Source organism: Elgaria multicarinata, chromosome 7, assembly GCF_023053635.1.
Source record: "Elgaria multicarinata webbii isolate HBS135686 ecotype San Diego chromosome 7, rElgMul1.1.pri, whole genome shotgun sequence".
NCBI classification, from domain to species: Eukaryota; Metazoa; Chordata; class Lepidosauria; order Squamata; family Anguidae; genus Elgaria; species Elgaria multicarinata.
This window is the reverse complement of record NC_086177.1, coordinates 37488070-37511506: the sequence shown is the minus strand read 5'-3', so window position 1 is coordinate 37511506 and position 23437 is coordinate 37488070. Positions and strand designations below refer to the sequence as shown.

The 23437-nt window shown below is 38.8% G+C and overlaps 1 protein-coding gene across 3 annotated transcripts; it reads left to right on the top strand.

Moving 5' to 3' along the window:
• Positions 1-20041, top strand: DEK (DEK proto-oncogene). 3 transcript variants are annotated; one of them, XM_063130429.1, is made up of 11 exons: positions 1-177; positions 1455-1589; positions 5321-5422; positions 6173-6282; positions 7948-8042; positions 9371-9491; positions 10496-10681; positions 11707-11842; positions 14108-14256; positions 16556-16624; positions 16992-20041. In XM_063130429.1, the coding sequence occupies exons 2-11, from the start codon at positions 1466-1468 to the stop codon at positions 17001-17003; spliced, it is 1104 nt and encodes a 367-aa protein (XP_062986499.1). In that variant the 5' UTR covers positions 1-177; positions 1455-1465; the 3' UTR covers positions 17004-20041. The 3 variants fall into 3 exon arrangements, with proteins under 3 accessions (XP_062986499.1, XP_062986501.1, XP_062986498.1); XM_063130431.1 differs by having other exon boundaries at positions 1455-1593; positions 5328-5422; XM_063130428.1 differs by lacking the exon at positions 16992-20041 and having other exon boundaries at positions 16556-16980.
• The last annotated feature ends 3396 nt before the right edge of the window (positions 20042-23437 follow it).

Genomic DNA, 23437 nt, shown 5'->3' with positions numbered 1-23437 from the left:
AGAGTGGAGTAACGCTAGGCTCACGCCGCAAGTCCCGCCCACTCCTTCTCTACCAGTCCGGGTGCTTATTTGCAGAAGGGGGTCTGTTGTGTTTCGTTCGCTCCTGCCGCCGCCGCCCCCCGGCGTTGCCGTTACCACTTCCTGAGGAGCGCCCCGCGGTGTCCGCCTCCCGGCCAGGTGGGTGTTCTGTTACTCCCGGGATAACGGTCGAGGGGAACGTTCCAACGGGCCTGGGCCTCGGGGTGGCTTTTGCGGCGTTCCCAAAGTCGGCCTTCGGCCACGCGCGGTATTCTATAGGACAGGGCTTCGAAGCCAGGTCCCGCCGGCCGTTGAGCCTGTCGGTTCTTCTGCCCCTTCCCCTGAAAGGCATTCCGGGAGCGAGGCTTGACGTCTTCTTCCTCGGCGCGATCTCCGTTTTCCCGCCGGAATTCTGTTGTCTGTCACTGTCCAGCCAGCCAGTCTTACTAGGGCGAGGGAAACGCCGAACAACGCTTGTGTGCGCGCGCGTGTGTTTTCTGTCAAGGCCCCTACAACTCCAGAGAATTAAAATCCTTAAGAAAGAAATGTCATTTGGGTGGAAACCAGATTATATAAACGGAAAGTTTACTCACATGTGGAGGGTTAAAAAAGTAAATCCATCCCGAAGAACAGATCTGTGTTGTTCAGAAGGTCTGATGTTGCGTTGATTTAAGTTAGTCATGACTAACTTGTCACATTGATAGCAGTGGGTTTACTCTAAACATGACCCAGTCTGGATCCAACCCAATTTGTGCAAGGTGTATACAAGTTTATTTTGCGTGCAACTGTTTAACTTTCCTGTTTTAATCTGCACCTCATATTTACAAAATGCAGAACATCGAATTTACTTACTTATTTGCAAAAAAATATTTGCAAAAGTATTATGGGTAAGTAAGTTAGAGTTAGTAGGTCGCTTTGTGTGCAAAAAAAGTGACAGGATGCCATTAGGACTAAGTAGCCATAGAAAACACAGGAGCCAAGCTCTAGCCTTCAAATGCTACCTGTATTTATATACAATTGAAATTGTGCTCTAGAAACTTTCCATTTAACAAGGAAGACTATGACTAAGTGGGAAACTTTGTGTATGCAGAATAGCTGAAGATAAACAGTGCTATGTATAACCATCTTGAATAGAACAGATTATTCCAACTCTTACAATTTGTCTTGCATTTGTTTCTTCCCTCCCTGTGTTATTTAGCAACATATTTATTAGCCATCAGTTTTATCGAATCCGTAAGGTCTATGATGCCAAACTTGTAAAATATTAACACAAGTCTTAGGGCTGTACTAACAACCAGTCTAGTAAATGAAGGCTCTTTAAGTTTGCTATAAAGGAGACTACCTTTCTATGTTAAAAGGGAGACTGAAAAGCATACTTTCAAATGTTACTTTCATATGAAAGTCATGTTGACATTTTCTCCTGTATTTCTATGCAGAAGAGCCAGCCATGTCTTCTGTTTCTGAAAAAGATGATTTACACTCTGTCAAGCAAACAGAAGAAATAGAACCAGAAACTGAAAACAAAGTTGAAGATAGTGAAGAAGAAGAAGAGGAGGAGGAGGAGGAAAAAGGTAGGTGTATGACTACTTAAAGAACTGTGGAACCTGTGCTAAACTAAATATATGGTCTAGGACCGAAAGGACTGTATGTGCAACAACAGGGTATTTTCAGGCGCTCTCCCACTATCACACCTTGCCTTGTCCCCATCCAAGCAGAAACCCTCTGGAGAGGAATTCAGCACAGAGCAAAGACCTGCATTTCAAAAGAAAAGTCACATTCTAATCAGACGTGGTACTTCTTTGAATTATTTGGATTAGAGGTCAGGATTCACGCAATATTAGATGACAAATTGAGATGAAATGCTTTCACTTATGCATTTTTGGGGTTTTAATCAAACAATCTCTGAGGATGCTATTAAAAAAGCTTTATGCACTCCCCCGGCTTAACAGAAATAAGGGATAGCTTTTCTACTTGAGATTTTATAAAACTAATGTTTTTAGCAGATTTCTTATATTTGCATCCTCATTAAGTGCTTGAGACTGCACTTTCTAATTAGATCTGCACATGTCTGAACAGAGGCTTGCTTCTGTCCACCTGTAACTTTGGCTTCCCATGAGCCAAGCATTTCACTCTGAGCACAAGCCAAGTAGTCTTCAATTAGGAATAGGGGGAAAGTATATTTAGATAAGAAAGAGAAAATAAGTAGATCAGGGAGGAAAGAAGTCATCCCTCTTAAAGAGAGAGAAGACACCAAGTTACAAGCCACTATGTAGAGTGCATAAGTGTACTTGGGGCAGAGAAAAAGGTAGTAGTAGGAAAATCAATGAAAAGCAAGGAGTGAAGTAATAAAGTTGCTAATTCCTTAGAGGTGTTGGAATATAAGCCCCCTTTCTCTTGTTTTTATATAGAAGCAGTGATATGTTTGTGTGAACTTTATATTGTGGGAGAGTGGTGTTTTTTTAAAGCATTTAGGTTGCATAATTTTATTTTTATTTACTTATTTAAAATAGATCCAATGTGGGGTAATAGTTAGGGTGTTGGACTGGGACTCAGAAGATCCAGGTTGTAGTCCCCACTCAGCCATGAAGCTCACTGAGTGATTTTAAGCGACTCACTGACCCTCAGCCTAACTTACCACACAGAATTGTTGTGAGGATAAAATGGAGTTGTGAGAATAAAATGTAGGTTGCATTGGATTCCTTGCAAGAGGAAAAAGGAATATAAATGTAATAATAAATAAATGTCCTGCCTCTCTGCCTCAAATACAGACATCCATGGTGGCTGGCAATAAATCAATATCTGTGCTTTTTATTTTGTAATTGTAATTTATGGTCACAGTAACACATTAAGTAAAGCAGTGGGTTTCTTGCTTGGAAAACAATTTTCTGGAATCGTCAGGTTTGATGTGGGCTTTAGGGGCACATGAAATTTACGATATTAATACAGATCACTGATTGCAAGCTATAGGGAATTGGAGTTTAAAGAGTCCTATGTATACATGTAACCTGGCTTTTTGTCTTCCTCATTGGGCCAGTTCCCACTATAGCTTTAATAACACAACAGGCCATGGTTATTTGAGGGTTGCTTTCCCCTCAAATCAGCCATGCTACCTGGGTTCAGACAACACAACAATCCATGCCCATATTTGGACTAATGGCATCCCTCACACACTGCTGATTTAACAAGCCACAGTGACTTGGTTTGATTATGCAAACCAGGTCATGTGTTCCACATTCTTCCTGTTATTGTGGTCATTTTCCTTGTTTTAGGGATCAGGCCTGGTTTGCATGTAACAGCAGCAAATTAACCCACGATTTGCCAAGCCACGTGCTATGTGGCCGCTGCTGTCTCTTTAAATGTGCAACCTCTAATCAACCTGATCATAGGTTGCTCTGTGGTGTGAAAACTTGGACAATATGGGTTATTCATGAATTAAACAACCCAAAGTTAATGATTTTGAAGGAATTTGGAAACAGTTCCTAGTGTTTGTGTTTTCTAAGGGAAGTGGGAAACCACCAGCAGAAGAAAGTATGAGATTCTGGAATCAGGAATGAGATCCCGGGTGGGGGGTGCACTTGTAGGTTTTATTTGATTATGTTATTAAGATAAGATATTTTGTATTCAAAATTGAACATTATGTAGTATGTTGTTGTTGCTGTTTTTTTATGTGAATGTAATGTGTATGTTTAAGTATTGTAGAAAATAAAAAATTATTTAAAAAAAACAAAGTTAACCTGTGATTAGTTCTTAGGTTAATTTGGGGTTGTTTAATGCACGAATAACTCATAGTGTCTAGTTTCACAAATCATGGAACAATCACCAATTGGAGGTTGACATTTAAAGAGACAGCAGCATTCAAGCAACACAGCAAATCATGGGTCAGGTCATTAACTCATGATTTCCCATGGCTACGTGTGAACAGGCCCATTGAGAAGTATGGTGAGTGGCTTGTTGATAATTTCTCACCAGTCTTTCAATTTTAATTGAAATCTCTCCAACATACGTGCTAATACTTAGAAAGGCTCCATGCAGCTGCTTTTTGAGCCTTTGCAAGGACTTCAAGACATATCATATTAACATTTGTCTTATGTGGAAACTGGCAAATATTTCCTATTAGACAGGGGAGGGGGGAGGGGGGAATTAAGTTAGATCAGTCTGGTGTCCAGGTAAATTTCCTTCCTTTCTGGAGCCAAGCTTGAATGCTTGCTCATGGGTTGCTGTTACAACACCCTTTATAGCCTTGGGGAAAGTTGCATTCTGTCTATTAAGTTACTAGGGAAAAGGTGGCTGTATATTTTTTAGCAAGTAAAACTGGTCTGAGTATGAGGAGCTTCAGAAGGATTGTGCCTTGCTGCTCACCTTGGTTGAATACCAATTGCCCCAGGTGAACACTCAAGTGGCAAATAGATGCATATGTATACACCTAAAGGGGTTTATTTGTTTCTTGGCCTTGGCGTGTTTCTTGGCATGTTAAGTCCTGAAGTTAAAGGGTAATGCCACCAGGTATGTTCTCCCTGCACTCTGTGCTGCAGAGAAAGGATGTATAGAAGAATACGGTAGATTGCTACCTCCACTTCCTCTGGGTTTGCATGTTGAAATATCAGTGGGAAGTCTGCCCCTATTCTCAGGCTCCACTTGTGCAGGAGGTTATTTGGGCAAATGTGGATCATGTTTACTTTTTTCTGAGTTTATATATTTGCAGTTGGGTTGCCACACAAATCAAATATTAATTAACTGCTATTCATGAAGCATGTTGATAATTGACGAATTGGCCTGCTGCCTACTTAGCACAACTGTCTTAAAATTCTGACTTAGGTTTTTTCATAGTTGTTACTTCTGTTGATGTTCTTAATTCTGCAATTGTAGGCTCACCCTGTTGTTCTGGGATAAAAACCAGAAAAGAAACTCTTCTGTGCCCTCCTCCCCTCCCCCTTCATAGAACGTTTTTGGGTTGTAATAATTCATAACATTGTAATGATCACATTTTTTAAAAAAAGTTAACTTTGGTTTCACAATAACATTTAATTTTATTGCAATTAGCACACATATCAGACCTGTTAATGACTAAAATACCATTTCTGTTCTAAGAAAGCTTTAAAAATACTTGACTGTTATTTGATAACATTTGAGCAATATTGACTGATCAATTTGACCAAATCCAGCCAAATGCCCAACCCTAATTTATGAGTATTCTTAGATGTTCTTAGAATATTTTTTTAACAATCAGGTCTTGTTTTTTTCTTCTATAAGTTAACATAACTTTCCTAAATTTTATGAAAGTATGCATAATTGTCTCTTTCAGAAAAGAGCCTCATTGTTGAAGGAAAGAGAGAGAAGAAAAAAGTAGAAAGATTGACCATGCAAGTGTCCTCCTTACAAAAGGAACCTTTTACAATTACACCTGGTAAGTTATTTTAAGAATATTGTATATTAACCATGAATTGCCTTTATTGTTTTAAAGTCTTTGATAAACGTTAAACTAGAACTCATGTGGTTTTAAAAAATAATGGGGCATCAATGAATATTTAGATCTGATATTTTGTCATTTAATCCTATAAATAGGTTTGTGCCGTAGTGGTGCAAGCAACAATTTGTATTCCAGCCATTGCAGATTAGACCTATGATTTGGGAGTGTAGGTCAGATAATTAATTTGACTTTGCTTTACAGGAAGTATCTTCCATACTGCTAGGTATATGCCTAGCATTTGTTTGCACCTGAGTCTCTGTGCAAGATTTGGAGTCCATAAGAGAACGCTGTTCCTAGCACCTGTATCATGGGGCAAGTTGTCCCCAGCACTACTGAAGAAAACCCTTATGCTGGTCCCTGTAGTCATTCATACGTTCACACCATTAAAGTATTGTTGCAAGTACTAAGTACATTGCAGCCATCACTTCAGAATGTCAAAACTTGAATAATAAATCTTCATCATTTGACTGTCTCTCAAGCAGAATTATGTTAAGTAGTTTAAGAAGGAACACAAACAAAACATAAAACAATCTGTAGTCTCTGTGCTGTATTTAACAGGTAATCAATTAAATATCTGACTGATAGCTATAATAAGCAGGCAGTCTCCTGTGTCCTCATATAATTTAGTAACTATTAAAGCATTAATGTTGTGAGTGGACATCTAATATTACACTTTTTCCCTTTCAGGAAAGGGTAAAAAACTTTGTGAAATTGAAAGGATACAGTACTTCTTAAGCAAGAAGAAAACAGATGAACTTCGAAATCTACACAAACTTCTTTACAACAGACCAGGCACAGTAAGAAGTCTCAAAACACTGACTTCATTCAAATGGATTTGAACCTGACATGAAGTATAGAATAGCTTTCTTTCTGAAGAATAATCCTAAAGGTTCCTAAATTGGAAAGATGCTCCTTTGAATGGAAGTAGAGATAATTGGCCTGTATCCGAAAAGCTACTTTAACCATACCCAGGATTTTATCTATGCTTCTTGAAATTAGTTGATTTTGTTTGAGCATTTAATTCCAAACTCACTTTCATTTCCAAACAGTTTACCATGTGGCAATTGGGTGCAGGCTGCTACTTGTGCAAACCTTGGGATTTCCTTGAGCCTGCCGATATCTTCTTCTTATGTGTGGATGGTGCTATTTTGGCTACAGAAGCATCCATCCTATATAAGATTATACAGGATAAATAGGATATAATAAGACATCTAATGCAAGTTCTCTATTACAGTCATAACATTTTTATGTGTAAAATTCTTAAGCATAATTTAATTATTGAAATCAAAATTGCCTCATGAATTGTTTCTTAGGGACTTGTATTATCTCTATAATTCATCTATTCAAGCAAAATCTGTTGACATATAAGATATATATCTGTTGATTCCGATTCACGCTGGGTTGAGTGTGTGTATGTGTGTATCTGGGTGCATGGCTCTTTGGGTCTGCACGTGAGAGACCATTTCATATGGCAGAGGGAGGGAGAAGAAGGTGGGCAGACCTTCCTCTCCACACTCCAAACAACATTCTGGCCCAACGATCGGGTCCTCCTTGGGGCCACTCTTACCTGCCCAGAGCTGCCATCCAAAGCTCAGCAGTTGTGTTGTGAGAAGCCTGAACGAGGCAGGTTGTACTACCTGATGCTGCTCCCGAAGGCCACAACATGTGAATGGGCATGTTGGGGGCTGCTAATAGCAGCCCCTGCTAACTGCTCCAGAGCAACCAATGACAGAGCTGCATCCTGTGCAGGTATGGAGGGCAATGGATCTCAGTGGAAGCCGGCAGCTCCATCCAAGGCATGCTGGTATGTGTAGCCATTGCTGCGTTTGATCCCCTGAGATCTGTGAAACACCTTCACATCCTAGCATTCCTTCAAAGTTGCTGTGAGTTGTAAGTGTTAGCCTAGGATTTATTTTTAATCATTTAAAAAATATTTAAACTGCAGAAATTCTGGTTTTCAGTTTTTTGGGGGGACATTGTACACAAAAACCTATCTGCACCCCAAATGTTACAAGTTGTAGCTCATCTGGAAGTGGGTAAACATTTCCGGACATACAAACACATACATGTACTTTCAGCTTTATAGATAGAACTGATTGTATGCCAGAAGATTGGGAGAGTTCTGTAGACAATGCAGGACACTTCCCTTTCTTGCCACACTGTTCTATGGAGCATGGTGCCAAAAGATGGTAAAGTGTTGCCTTGGTAATGATGAGTCTCCTGGAATAATGGTGGTGACAAACACCCACAAAATAAAGCTAAAGGTAAATCTTGAATCTTTGTATGAAGGTTGACCCCACTACCCTCCCCATTTCTCCCCAGAATTTTTTGCAGGGTGGTAGTTTGGCTCAGTCCTAATTATATAGCAATTTGTGTTTTAAAAAGTGTCATAAAACCTAAAATTAGTCGAGATTCTGTATATGCTGTATCTAAATGCTCATTGTTTTTGTTTAAAATTTTAGGTTGCTTCACTAAAGAAGAATGTGGGTCAGTTCAGTGGTTTTCCATTTGAGAAAGGAAGTGACCAATATAAGAAAAAAGAAGAAATGTTGAAAAAGTAACCTTTTAAAACTTCTTAGCATGATCAAGTGGTATAATTTATGTTAATATATGCATTCTAAATCTTGAACAAAGCAGCTGATTGGAGCCCAGTTTACTATCCCAGAACATAATTAAATCAATCACTTAATATATTCTATTTCAAATAATTTCCATGAACATTACTTAAGGATAATTTTATATTATACACTCAGATGCTTTATATTCAATATGAATACATTTACTGGCACTAAATTGTATTAAACTACTTATTTGACGATACAGAAGTTCTTATTGAATAAATTATTGCAAATTTTCATACATGGGGCATGATTCAGACAAATTAAGCACATTAATCCAGCATTGATTTTCCATGGGAGCGTTAAGTATTCTTAATTCTCTCCCACTGAAATGATAGGAACCTAAAAGTGCTTAACTTTTTTCTAAATTGTACCCCCATACATTCAGTTAGAGTTTAACCTTTCTGGTACCTTAATATTTTTGCAGCATGTTTCTAGGGCTTGCACTCTTCCAAAATGTGTAATTGGGCTGGCTGGTGGTAAACTAGCTAAACCATAGAAGTGGCCTTTCCATGTCTTGCAGAATCTTCTGGACTCTGACAGTATAATCATGTTGGTATATAGTAATTTGCTAGATTTGACATCTCCTAAAAAGGTGGTCTTTATTTCTGAGGGTATGTACAGATGTCACTATTGTTGGGGGGGGGGGGGAGTTTTCAGGCATAGTCAAATTTAGTTTTTCCCTGTTTTGTTTTGCTTTGTTACACAATAGTTTTAAAATGTTGCGCTACCCATATTTTATTTTTTCAAATTCTGTGTTAACTACTAAATGACTCTTATTAAAGAAGGTGCTCTTTAAAAACAAACAAAAACTCTTTAAACCTTTTGGGCTTGTATTTGTAAAATTCAGTGCTTAACTGTAAACTGCTCTATCCTCCAAGTTGGTGTTTCTAGTTTTATCAGAGGTATTGTACAATTTACTTTAGAGATTGGGGCATGTAACCATTGGAGAAAAATGGTTGAATGTCAAAGTTGCTTTTTTATAGTTCATGGTTTTACTTTTTGTGGGCTTAGTTGAATGTTTGAGGGGCATGGACAGACAGGAAGATGAGGATGAAATATTGTTCAATTGTTTGCTTGGAAGTGCAAATGGTGTTATTATCTGAGACTTCAATGGATGCAGGTGCTTAAAACTTTAATTCCAAGTTTTTGGGAATTCTGGATATGGATAATCACATGGGTTAAGGATGCATGAAGCATCTTTTCCCCCCTCTGTATTATGGTAAACACTTACAAACCGTGTTTAATAAAGTATGTTTCTCTACAGATACAGAAATGCAATGCTGAAAAGTATATGTGAGGTTCTTGATTTGGAAAGATCAGGAGTTAATAGTGAACTGGTAGCCAGAATCTTAAACTTCTTAATGCATCCAAAACCTTCAGGCAAGGTGAGATAAGACATCATCATCATCCTATGTTTAAATCACTCTTATTTACTGAATTGGCAGGGTGGGGAGGCCGAAAAAGAGCAGTAATGGTGATCATATCTATAAACTGGACTTGCTGGTGCTATCTAAAAAGAGCAGGGTACAGGATCCTAATACAGTTACTGGCAGTAAGAGCTTTAAGCTAAAATATTGCTGGTATTTTTTTAATTATTATTTTGGCTGTGCCCTTTTGCCTTCAGTCCTGCCCACCTCTGGAATACAGCCCCTGGGAGCTTCTTTGAAATGGAATTTGGCATTCAGGGTGAAAGTGGTTCAACACCCCTAATATAGAAGGATGGCTACAGCAGCGTTACAACTAGATTGAAAATAGTGTCTCCACTAAGGTTCTTTACACAATGATCATGCATAAAAAGTATTGATCATTTGTTATTGTACAGGCTTAAAAAAAAAACTTCGCATTTCTGTGGCACTGTGAGTTCTTGTTTATATGAAAGCAAACAGACCACCACAATCAGTGAGGCTGGCAGCTGAAAGCAAACTGAGAGAAGGAAGAGGTCTGTGTTTATCATTGCCAGAGATACTTCCACAAAACTCTTCAGTGACTGGTAATCCTCCTTGAACTTGCTGCTGCTTTCCAAAATTTCCAAAAGCTGGGAGCTTCAATCCATGTACGTAGCATCACTCAAGGAAGAAAAACTTACTAATTTCTTATGAAATAAAACTACCTACATCAGTCAAAAACATGACAATGTTGCAGTTGCTAACCATTCATATTTAGCCTGCTTTCTAATAGCTAAATTTATCTTCAGTTGTATTGTATAATTGCCCTCAAGCAGTACATGAGTGTGATGTCTATAGATTCGTTCTAAAAGAAACATGTAATCCCATGGTAATATTTTCAAAATGACAGTAGCAGTGGTTACAGTCTAGTATTTATTCCCTACGGAGTTGTGTTAATTGATAGGTTTAGGTTATAAAACTACTTTTTTCCCTGTATTTAATAGCCATTGCCAAAGTCTAAGAAAACACCCAACAAAGGTGGTAAAAAAGAACGCAGTAGCTCTGGAACAGCACGGAAAGGCAAACGCACCAAATGTCCCGAGATCCTGTCAGACGAATCTAGTAGTGAGGAAGATGAAAAGAAAGAGAAAGATGAATCATCTGAAGAAGATAAAGAAAGTGAAGAGGAGGTAAATCTTCTATACAAACAACGCACATTAAAGCTGAACTTTAGTAGGCTCCCTAATTTAATTAAAGATAATCAGTAGGGACAGTAGGTTACAGTGGAAAAAAATCATGTAATTCCTTAAGTGCATTGCCTTTAAAATATCTCCTTAGTGGTAGAGATAATGAAGAGGTTTGCGCGATCAGCAAGGGAAAAGAAGCTCGTGCATGCCACTTGCATGGCTGCCATTTGCCTAATTACACACAGTGCAGGTTATTGTGTTGTCTGAACCCTGTGCAGCAGGGAGAGGCTTCTAAACCACCCAAAGCCCGTTTTTTTGGGTGGTTTAGAAGTTACCCTTGCTGTGAACTGTGTCAGATTTAGATGGCACAATAACCTGCATTGTGTCATAGGGAATTAGGCAAGTAGCAGACATGTTAGCTGCACACATGGGGGTTGGGGACGAAGCCATTGTGGCTTCTTTTCTCCCGCTAATCGTGCGAACCAGCCATTGGGTGAGTTTGCACGTCTTGCTAAGCCACCCTAAGAATAAGCCACCCTGCAGTAACTGCTGAGTTCAGATAGCATGACCACCCACCATGGGTGATCATCTTCAGTATGTTTTCATGTTTTGCGAACCAGGTCATGAGTCCTGGCAGTAGGGCTTGATTGTGACAAAACTCATTGACCTCCATGTGCTAGGAAGTGCAGATACAAATTTACCATAGCTTGGCTGTCATGCAACTAATTCTCACCTGAAATTTTAGGGACAAAATACTTGATACTAACTACAATCTTAGGCATGGCCCTCTTTGTGTCCCTACAAAAATAAAAAGGCTGTTCTCTAACAGTGCAGGGACGTTGTAGAATTGGAGACATTAAAGCAGTTATACCTTGTTTGAATGGAGTGGCTCTGTGTTTTACTCTTTACTGCCAAAAGAAAACTTTGTAAGCAGAAAATATGTATTAGCTAATAGCTTTGTCATATTAGAAGTAATAAAGTAATAAATTCTATAAAATATTTTCATATTCTTTTGACTCCTCCTACAGCGACCTAAAAAAACATCAAAAAAAGAAAAGCCTAAGCAAAAGACAGCTTCAAAAAGCAAAAAGAGCACAAAGAACGCTAATGTCAAGAAAGCAGATAGTAGCACAACAAAGAAGAGTCAGAACAATTCAAAAAAAGGTAAACCTACTGTGGCGTTACACCCCACAAGTCAATTCCAAATGTATGTCTGCAGTGTGTAAGTCTGTGGTTTTTAGAATGTTGGCCTGAGTGGGCGGAGTTAGAATGTCTTGGGAGGGGGGAGGAGTGATATATAAGGGAATGACTGAGGGGATTGAGAGATCTTTCCAGGGAGACTTGTTAGGTACTCTTAGAGTCTGTAGTGCTCTCTGTATTTATGGTACTTAAGTTCTGGGAAATTTGAGAGTCAGTGTAGTCAGTGGTGTCTTTAGGGTGTAGTGTGCACGTAGTGGAAGTATATTAATCAATATTGAGAATAAAGAAAGTTCAAGAGTGATTGTGTGAGAAAAAGGAAAGCGCGTATGTGGATGAGTGACAGGATTGTATGAAAGATTTCAAAAAGGTTTTTAAATGTTGTTAGTTGAAACAAAGCTTGTGAACTTTTAAAAATAAATGTTGATTGTTTTGTTTTTAAACTACCACAAAAATCCCACGTGTCTGTTTGGCATTTATCATCTTATGTTTACACATATAACACCCACTCTGACAATCATTCACCTAAGCAGATATAACTCACAGCGCATTATTATATATATTAAAATCCTTCTCCATTTTAAAACCCTTTCTCCACATAGTTTGGAGGAAGGTGGGTTTTATCCCTTGCCTCAGGCGTATCAAGCAGTGGTGCTTAGCTTGAGCAGGGAGTAGCCTCGGCCGGGTCTGTTGTTCAGAGCCTGTGTCGCCCCATAAGAAGTAGTGGCAGCGGTGGGGTCTGGTGTTCAGAGCCTGTGTCGTGGCACCTACCTCTCAGAAATTTACCTGGGGGTCCTGCAAGCCAATTTAGGATTGCCTTCAAGAAGGCACAACTTCTAGGTCACTATCATATAGCCTTTCTGCTTTCCTATGTTCAACATTGGCTAGTGGAGTCAGTGGTAGAAACCCCAAATTGAGCCCACCTGAAAATGGCACAATTGCATCCCCTGAAGGGATCAGTATTAGGCTCAAATTTTATTAAACGGTCATAGCCACATTATTAAAGCTATTAGGCCTGACAAGTTGCTGGCATTCTTCTGAATTTCAGTCCCTACACTTGCAAGAACTTGATGTTATGTTAAGAGATTAAAGTAGGAGAAGATGTTCTTTGGAAAAACTTGCCTCAATGGAGTTTCAACATCCCAATTGATCAGATTTTACAATGATACTTTCAAACATTTTCTAAACGTATTGTTTTAGTTTGTTCTGCGTGCAATAATTCTGTTGTCCTCAGCTTACTTGAGTTAGGACTGATGCTTCCCAGGAATACAGTAAAGTTGCTACATATGACCCTGTGATGCATGGACAGTTGTTTTAAAGGGTGGCTGAGGGTTGGAGGATCAAAGGGAAAAGAGAGAAGGGAAACAACAGACCTTGTAAACTGCATTTGAGATTTCCATTCATTTGGAACCTTCTTCTCACATCAGTTCATTGGTTTCTGTTCACCACTCTGCTGCTAAGATCATCTTCTTGGCTCGCCGCTCTGACCATGTTACTCCACTTCTGAAATCTCTTCATTGGCTTCCAATTCACTTCAGAATCCAATACAAACTTCTCCTGTTGACCTACAAAGCTTTTCACTGTCTAGCTCCTTCCTATCTTTCCTCTCTCATCTCACACTATTGCCCTGCTCGTGCTCTTCGCTCCTCTGATGCCATGTTTCTCACCTGCCCAAGGGTCTCTACTTCCCTTGCTCGGCTTCGTCCATTTTCTTCTGCTGCCCCTTATGCCTGGAATGCTCTTCCAGAACATTTGAGAACTACAAGTTCAATCGCAGCTTTTAAAGCTCAGCTAAAAACTTTTCTTTTTCCTAAAGCTTTTAAATCTTGATTTTGTTCTGACTTTTATACTGTTAGTTTTACTCTACCCTGTGCCTGTTTGGTGCATTCTCTTCCCCTCCTTATTGTTTTATTATGATTTTATTAGAATGTAAGCCTATGAGGCAGGGTCTTGCTATTTTATTGTTTTACTCTGTACAGCACCATGTACATTGATGGTGCTATATAAATAATAATAATAATAATAATAATAATAATAATAATAATAATAATTTGCAAAGACGTTTTACTACCTGATACCGCAAGCTGCTATTTGAATCTCTTTCAAATGCACTCTTAAACACAGAACTATTTGTGCAGTTCTTTGGATCCAAACCAAAGCATTGACTTGTGGGGAAGAAAAGCAACAAATTGTCACTGTCTGCGTTTTAATTACAAATATTTTTATGTTTAGAAAGTGAATCTGAAGATAGTTCAGATGATGAGCCTTTAATTAAAAAATTGAAAAAGCCACCTACAGATGAAGAGCTGAAAGAAACAGTGAAGAAGCTACTAGCTAATGCAAATTTAGAGGAAGTTACCATGAAACAGATTTGTAAAGAGGTATGTGTTTGACATTACATGTTTTGTATACTGGTTATATTGTATTTTATATTTGGAGACCTTGGAGGGTAAACTTGTAAGTATATGTGTATTTCATAAGCTCTTACGCTCCCAAATGGATGTAGGAAAATTGAAGTGAATTCAATTTATGTCTTCTGTTTTCATTGAATGCCTTTTGTTTTCATTGAGGGCAATCTAAACCCATTACCGCAATATGGTATTACTATACTTCTGGTATCAATATATATATATTGTAAACCGCCCAGAGAGCTTCAGCTATTGGGCGGTATAGAAATGAAATAAATAAAATATTTATGTTGCTGCCTGAAAGATAACTGACAGATTACATATTTTGTATGTTTCAGGACCTGAGATCCTACCCTTCCTCTAAGTGCTCAGGGCGGGTATATAAACAGTCTCTCTCTCTCTCTCTCTCTCTCCCTCCCACACACACACACACGCACGCACTTACTTACTTTATCCTCACAACACCCCTTTGAAGAAGATTACATTTAGATAGACAAACCCATAGTCACAGAGTGTGCATCATAGTAGAGCGGAGCTCTGAATCTGGGTCTTCCCAGTCATAGTCTGCCACTCCTAACATCTTTTTGGGTATTGTATCTCCTACTTTTCATTCTTCTCCTACAACACATAGTAAAGTTAGGAGTTTTAATCCAATATCCAAGGTAAAAAGAGATGCCCCATTCCAGTAAACAAAGGACATCTCCATTCAGGCATTTACTTCTACATGCATGGTGAGGGGAGCAAGGGCAGGGAAATCTCAGAGAAAGTGCAAACTTGAGGGAGGCTCCTGATCTTTTTTTGTGATGAGAATATGGAGACAGACATATAGGCCCGGTTCAGACGACACCTAAACCATGCTGCTTAACCACAAAGTGGTTAAGGGAATCCTTAGCCATGGTTTAAGGTGTCATCTGACACACATTTTCCTTAACTTTTTGCTCCGTTTGACACATTTATATTTATTTATTTATTTAAGGATTTTTATGCCGCCATTCAGCCAAAAAAGGCTCTCACGGCGGCTTACAAAAGTATTTCTTGACAGTCCCTGCCCACAGGCTTACAATCTAAAAGACATGACACAAAAGGAAAGGGGATTGGGAGGGAGGAGGAGGAGGGGGAAAAGGAAAGCAAATTCAGGCACTACAATCTTAGTTGCAAAGTTCAGCAGTTACAGTTGACAGCAGGAGGGAGGGGGCTCTGAGCTGGAGCTGGACCCAGGCACGGTGGAGAGGTGCCTGGCTGCTGCTTCCTCCCTCACTGGTGGCCTCTGCAGAGACAGCTGGTAGCAGGAGGGAAGGGGCTCTCTGCTGGAGCTGGACCCAGGCACAGTGGAGAGGTGCCTGGCTGCCGCTTCCTCCCTCACTGGTGGCCTCTGCAGAGACAGCTGGTAGCAGGAGGGAGGGGGCTCTCTGCTGGAGCTGGACCCAGGCACAGTGGAGAGGTGCCTGGCTGCTGCTTCCTCCCTCACTGGTGGCCTCTGCAGTGTCAGTTCTGTGGTTAAGGAGCAGAAATCATAGAGCCACAAGTATAGAGTGGCTGTAATTGCTGCAGCTGCTCTATACAGCGTTCAGTTTCACTGCTCCTTTCTGCTGCTTTGCCTAAGACGGGGGAGTGGAGGGCAGTAGCAGCCGCCATTTTTAGATCGCCATGCCCATGGGGGGGAGCGTGGGTTTTTTTTTATTCCTGTGCCTGTGGGGGGGAGCGTGAGGGGCGGTTATTCCTGTGCCCGTGGGGGGAGAGCACCCCCCCCATGGGCACAGAGATCTAAAAATGGCGGTCACTACTGCGTGGGCTTCTGGGATATGGGGCAAAGCAATTGGACGACTCAGGTGCTGCACTAACCACTTTGTGGTTAAGGAAACCTTAACCACAAAAGGGTTTACGGTGTCGTCTGCACTTGTTTTGCATGTGGTTAGCATAACCACAGCTGGCCATGGTTACGTTAACCACAAAAACCAAAGTGTCGTCTGAACCGGGCCATAAACAAAATCACTAGCTTTTCTCTCATTATGTGATTTCTGTGGTGCAAATAGCAACTGATGGAGGGAGAGCAATTTAAATCATGGAAATAATACAAGGAAAGGGGGTGTTTTAAAAAAACCCACCTCTACCAGGGTAGTGGTTCCGATCCAAATCCTCCACACCTGCTATTAGCATATTTCAAAAATTTAGGCGATCCTGTTCCTTATGCATTTAATTTGGCTCTTAGTCATCAGGAGTATATTCTGACTGAACTACTTTTCTAACCTTTGCATTAAATTGGTTGTTACAGGTATATGAAAGCTATCCCAGTTATGACTTGTCTGACAAAAAAGACTTCATCAAAAAGACAGTGAAAGAGGTAAATACTTGATCAGTGAAATATCATATGATGATCCAAATACTAAATAAGATGCTCTTTAAATTTGGAAATCTTGGCTAGTTAGGAAGATCCAAGTACTAAACACATTCTGAAATTGCAGCTTGTAACTTGATAAGTTTAAAGTAAGTTTGCTTAGTCCCACTTTAAACTTAAATTTGGGCTATAGGCCTTTTAAAAGCATAGCATGAATCTTAAAATATTTACTTGGAAGTATGTTCCATTGATTTCCCTGAAACTTTCTTCCAAGTAAGCTGTTAAATCTGCAACTCTAGTAGTGTGTTTGTGGGAAGGGGAATTTACAAATTAGGCAAAAGATTTAAAAGTACACAAACTCTTCTCTTTTTAGCTCATTTCATGATCTAATGGGAAGAAAACGAAAGCTGCAGACTTGTTCCAGTGGATTTAAATATTTAACAAACACCAGCAAAAATGTTAATCTTTTGTTTTGCCCTATTGGTATAACATAGTATTTTGTCAGGGGTGATTCTACTGACTTAATGTTCTGAGTGTTACTTTTAAAAATTGCGTTTAATGCAGTTCTTAGATTTTGCATGGCATTAAATGTTCCCTGCTTTTATTTTGTACATCATGGAATTTCTTGGTACAAGCAGATCTGTTATAGCTGATGTAGGTTTTAGTGCATTGTAATGTAGAGATTTTTTTTAAAAAAAATCATTTAATATGAAAGCTGTTATATCTGTACATACACATGCTGAGACTGTCAAATGAATTAATTCATTTTATTTGTCTGTGGCACAAAGACCATTAAAAACACAAAAATAAAACAAGGTGTCTACATGACAGCCTAAACTCTTACAAAACTCAGAGGGAGAGAATTCATATAAAAGAACCAAACTGAGAGAAAAGGCTGAGATTTACATTGGTGGAAGAAAATTATACAGACACCAGTAGCAAAGATAACAGGAAATTATAGCAGGGGTCTCCTCTACAATCGACACCTGGCTTCTTTAGAAAGTTTCGGCAGATTTTTTGAGCTGCTGCAGCAAATATTACAACATCTGATATTGTCAAATACTGCAGTATTGGGCATTATATTGATTTTGAATACATACCCACTCTCTCAGACACAAGTCACAAGTCCTAACGATAAATGCTCTAAATTAATTATACTATCTTGCATGTGTATACAATGAGAATTGTCAAAGCATGGCAACTCGCAAATGTTATTTTTGTACTTTTAAAAGTTTGTTTGTATATAAGTTTAATTCAGACTTCTTTGCTTAAAACCAGATTGTTTAGAAAAATAATAATCAGTGTGTTTTAGAGGATTTGACCAATGTCAGTGTTCAGGAAAGGGGTTATGATTAATTAGGAAGCAAGTCTAACTACCATACAAAAGAGATGGCATTTACTTGTCTTCTAAGGAAATTTTTGTATTGCACTCGTATTTTTCAGTGTTTAACTGGCTAGAGGTGACTACAGATGACCTTGTTCTAAAGGCTTTACATCAGGGTGGACAATTTAATCTTTCAGATGTTTGGGCCTACAAATTCCATCAGCCCTAGCCAGCATAGCCACTGGTGAGGGATGATAGGAGTTACAGGCCAAAACATCTGGAGGGCCTCAAGTTGCACTGAAGCCAATACATAGAAAACACAAATACGGCTTTCACTTCTAAAGTAAGGCTTCCATGAGGCAGGCAAACCTTTGTATAAAAGTCATGTTCAATGTGTGTTATTCCTGCTGCTTTTAATGTCCCTGTAATATCAGGCTCTCTTATCTAGAAGTAATTTCACAATAGAGCATTATTACCTTTATGGTATCAGCTGGACAGTTTAACATTTCTGTGTCCAAAATGAAGGTGTATTTGGAAATAGGAGAACAGGTGCTTAATAGTGCAGTCCTCTACTCGTCTATTCAGAAGTAAGCCTCACTTTCAATGGGACTTATTCCAAGGGAAAGGAGTAGAAAATTGCATCCTAAATGTATTAACTTTAGGCACCTGCTGCTTTGGTTAAGAGTGATATTCTAAATTAAAAACTCAGTTCTGCAAGCAGTCTGAAGTTTTACTGAATTTAGAATAAAGTACCTGCTGAGAAAACAACTCCTTTGTTAGTAAAGTTCTGCACATAATCATGAATTAAAGTTCCCCACAAATGCCAAATAAGTACGTGTCATAATGTGAAGTATAATTAATTCATCCATGACTGTATTGATTACAAGTACTGCAGGTTTTAAATATTGTAGTAATAAGAAGTTAAGCAATTGAAGGTCATAAATCTATATTCTGAAAATATTCAGTCAGTAAGCTGATCAATTTTTATCACTTTCTTTGCATGTAATCCTTCATATTAAGGCTGAGTGTAACTAAGTTTTGTATTCAATAAATGTCTTTAAGGAGAATGTATATTTTGATATTTTAATACATGTGCAGTAAAACTTGATACAGAACAAAATATGCTTGTTTGTCATCTAGACAAATCTTTCCTTGCTTTATAAGGTACAAAAGTAATCCAAACCCAAATGATGAAATAACATCTCTAGATCAGGCTATCTCTGTTAGAAGTTACAAGCACATCAGAACCTCGCTTATCTTAAGCAGGTATGTGGACTCTGAATAAGTATATTTCCTTTAGCAGAAGTTACTCTAGGCAAAAAAGGATTTAGTCTCAGCTATGCTGGATCAAACCAAAGGCCTATGTAGTCTGTTTGCGTAGCGACCAACCAAATGCCTGTGGCAAGTCCCATAAGCAAAACATTGGTATTCAGAAGCATACCGCACTTTCCCACTTACATATAAATTAAATATAAAAGCAATGTGGTCACTGTTTCTAGTTGATTCTACAATACTAGTAAATTGTCTTTATCAGAATGAAAGTTCACAATATATGTGAGAACTTCCAGGTCACACAAAATGTTTTCTTGATGCTGAATGTAATTAAAAAGACAATAGTTGTTCCTGTAGGAGGGACTTCCTATATGGTATTGGTAGCCACCTATGTAGTTTGGCCTAGCCAGCAGCTTTAGAGTTAATCAAGAAGCCCCCTCACACAGGCAGGTAATTCACAGCTTCATCCTAAAGCTGTTTGGCCAGCTGTATTATCTCATCCTGTGAGGCCGTATAGCTTTCATTTCCTGTGGGAAGCAAGCCTAGCCCCCTGTTTCTGAAAAGGGGGTGAGTTTCTATGTCCTAGTATGTCAGCTTCTGAACTAGAGGGAAGCCTATAAAATTCAGCAGGCTGGCTTTGCTCTTTGGTCTTACTCCAAGGAGGAATACATGTGCTACCTGCCTGGAAAAACGACTTCTCATCTATCTTGGGACTCCAGATAGACATTCAACTGTGACAGTTTCATTGGCTGATGAGAAATTAGCTTTCTCTACTTATTTTTCTTTCCGCATTTATTTTCTATCAATAAACTCATCCTTTTGCACAAGTGGCTTTGTTTCATCTTTTAATCAAAACAATATATTTTTACTGCGACCTGACAGAATCAGGACCCGAGATTAATACCTTGTTAGCGGTCTTAGTATGCTAAACTGTGTAACAGCTTTAAGAACTGTGCCTAAATTTTTTAGAACATTTGTGTACAGCTTTTTGTCAAGATAGCATCAATAAATGATAAAATATTCCTCTCCATGTATTTTGTAAACACATGGAAGGGGAAGTGGGCCTGCGCCTAGTAGCCCCCACACGTAAATGTGTCATAGCCAGGTTCCTATTCCACCGCTGCGTGTTATAGGGCCTCTTCAGACAACACAGTAAGCCATGATTAGGCCACCAATCCTTTTGCAGCAAATAGTATGTTTAAACCACCATGGTTAGGAATGGTTCATACAACATGCTAAGCCATCATGTTAAGCTCAAAATGCTTAACCACCATGGCTTACTTAGTGAGTAGTCTGAACAGGTTCATAGTCTTGGAAGTGTAACCTTATGTCTCTAGTCCAAAACAGCTAGATACAGCTTTTGCTGTGCTATTCCATCTCTTTGAGAAAAAAATTGGATTTTTTTCATGCAAGATAGCTGAAAGTTTAGGCTTTCTGGCAAGCTTGCTAAAATAAATAAATACAAAGGTGTTAACCTAATGGCCTCCAAATGTGTTGGAATAAACTCCCGTCATCCCCAACCATCATGGGCAATAAAAGTTGTCCAACACATCTGGAGGGCACTAGGTTGGGGAAGGCTGGACTAATGTACAGGAAGGATGACTTACATGGCTGCTCCAATAGGTCCTAGATGCATGCAAGTTTAGCTATAGGCAGTTATAGATCTGGGAGTGAAGAGTGGCTTGTAGTTAGCTATAATGTATAGATAACTATTACAGAAATGACCTCTAGCTGTATCAATGGTTCAAAATTTTCTCTGTACAAACTTGGATGGGGGGGGTGGGGGGCTTGTAAAGAAAAATATGCAATAGGATTAGGTATGCATTTACATATATGAACTTAAGGACCAAGAGTTCTTAAGTAGAGGATGATTAAAGCTTATAGTTAAACTCACTTTTGTTTAAATTTTAAGATTTTGTCATATAAAACTATGGTATTTCTATTTGAATAGTTTACTGCATTACAAACACCATCAACCCCCTGGTCTATTCAAGTACTGTAGGCATCTCCCCTCTTATTTCTAGCTTTGGCCAAGATGAGAACAGTGGATTTTGCAGAGCTGTGGTTACGCAAACCTATAACACAGAGTAATAATCCAATGCAAAACACATTAGAATACAGTGATTATAAGGAATATGAGGAAGAGTTTAGTGAAAATACTGAGAACCAATTTTGTGCCTTGGCTACTGCAGAGGGAAGCAGCTTTTATTTTCATGCAAGTTTAGAGATAATTTGCTATAGGACAATATCAGCAACTGGTGGGCTGCAAGCTAAATCCTTCCTGATGGTTGCCACCTCCTGGTCCTAACCTCAAGCTACATAAGACAAAGACCTGGTTTACACAATTGCAGCTGGAGAAATAAACCGTGGAGCTGTATTTCCCCCACTGTGTCGGGGGATTAGCATAATTAGCCTTGGTAGTGTGGCTTGTCACCGTGATAATGAAACACCCAGAACTGTTACAGGGTTCTGGGTAGCATGGTAATAGGCTACCCTGGCTGGGTTTACACAACACAACAAGCCATGCTGCCAAGGGTGATTATACTAATCACCACAGCACATGACTGGCATTAGCAGAGTGGTTAAAAAGCCACCACTGCTTATTAAACAACTCAAGAATAGGGTGACGATGCTACATGGAAAGTCTAATAAGGCTGCTAATGGTTCCACCTGTATCTAATTTTACTGGTGGTTATGTAAGATTGTCATCTTCTGAGTTCTCCAGGAGAAGATTGTGATGTTTTAATGTTTATTATTGTTTTACTGTTCATTATCGTTTATCCATTATGTAAGTGCTGTTTGGACTTCAGATGGTAAGTGGTTAATTCTGTGGGGAGGGGGAGTGAGTGCATGGAATGTTGGAGTGGATGCTCATTGGCTGTTGGATTCAAGTGTGTGACAGCAGTTAGAAGCAGTTGAGAGGTTGACAGAGTAAGAGAGTCTAGGTTTGCCTGCTGAAGGGGTTTAGAACAGAGTAGGATCAACATGTTATTGTTTTGGGAAAAGAGGGAATAGGAGGAGATAGATTTGACTAGTGGGTAGAGTAAGCAAGGATACATGGTATATACTGTATTGTAACAAGTATTGTAACAAATGAAACCACAAGACTGATAAACTGCATGAACTTACTTACTGTTAAATAAAAGTTATTTTGTTTTATAAACTGGATTGGATTCTTAAAGTACCTTAGGTAAGGTACTAGTATATATGGCGGCAGCGCTGAAGTAAAAGGGTGAATTGAGTGGAGCACAGAGAGCTGGGCTGGTTGCTGTGGGGCCAAGAAGAGTCAGTGAAACACATAACCAGTGAACAACAGTATGCTGACCGGGTCTATGGTTGCGATCCTTTAATAGAGAGAAGTAAAAAGGAGACCCAAAGGGAGTGGTTGTGACAAGGATAAATTATGAATCCATATAAAATATATCTTACTCAGTGTCTGTAGAGTTGTTCTTTATTTCAGTAAGGTTTATCAAACAATTCAAAGAGCTCTTTCCAGTTTTTATTACATTGCCATTAAGTCAGTTCACACATGCTCCACGGCAAAAAAGATATTTTAAAATGTTTTCTTAGATTTACAAGGCAAAAGTTTTATATACAAAATAGAAAATAAGCATGCTTAAAAAGTAAGCTTTGCGAGGTTTTATTTTAATTCTTTGGGATCAATTGTTAAAAGTGAACCCACTGACTCTTCCTGAATGATAATTTAGACATCTTAAAACAAATGTAAAAAATCATGTCTTCATATTTCAACACAGCTTGTCTTTGCCTGGATAAGAGATACTTCTGCTGTTTAAGACTCCTATGATGCAATAATTTACAGGTATTTATAGAGTAAATGGTTTCACATTTACTGTATGACTCTCCATCTTGACTTAATATTAATTACAACTATTATAGTCATGCATAATTCCTTGTATGTAAGTGCTTTGCACTACTCAATCTTGGCTCAAGATTCCATTGTTCACTTTATTGATTTATTTGTTGATTGATTGATTTATTGGTTATCCATTTATTTGTTGGTTTTTTAAAATTTGCACTTCAGCCAACAGCAGGATTACTAAATACCCCCAAAAATAGTTTTAAATGGGCTAGTTAACTCGTTTTAGCCAAGAGTTCACAGTTTTCAACATTTGACCAATTCAACATTTTAAAAGGAAGGAAATAGCGGGAAATCGGCATCCCATTTTCAAATTTTATGTTTCTTACTACAAGCTTTCACAATT

Bases quoted from the DNA above. Each gene is read 5' to 3' on its own strand.
- DEK (XM_063130429.1), top strand. From the start codon at position 1,466: ATGTCTTCTGTTTCTGAAAAAGATGATTTACACTCTGTCAAGCAAACA. The intron at 1,590-5,320 runs GTAGGTGTATGA...TGTCTCTTTCAG, and splicing joins GGAGGAGGAGGAGGAAAAAG to AAAAGAGCCTCATTGTTGAA. The intron at 9,492-10,495 runs GTGAGATAAGAC...TGTATTTAATAG, and splicing joins ATCCAAAACCTTCAGGCAAG to CCATTGCCAAAGTCTAAGAA.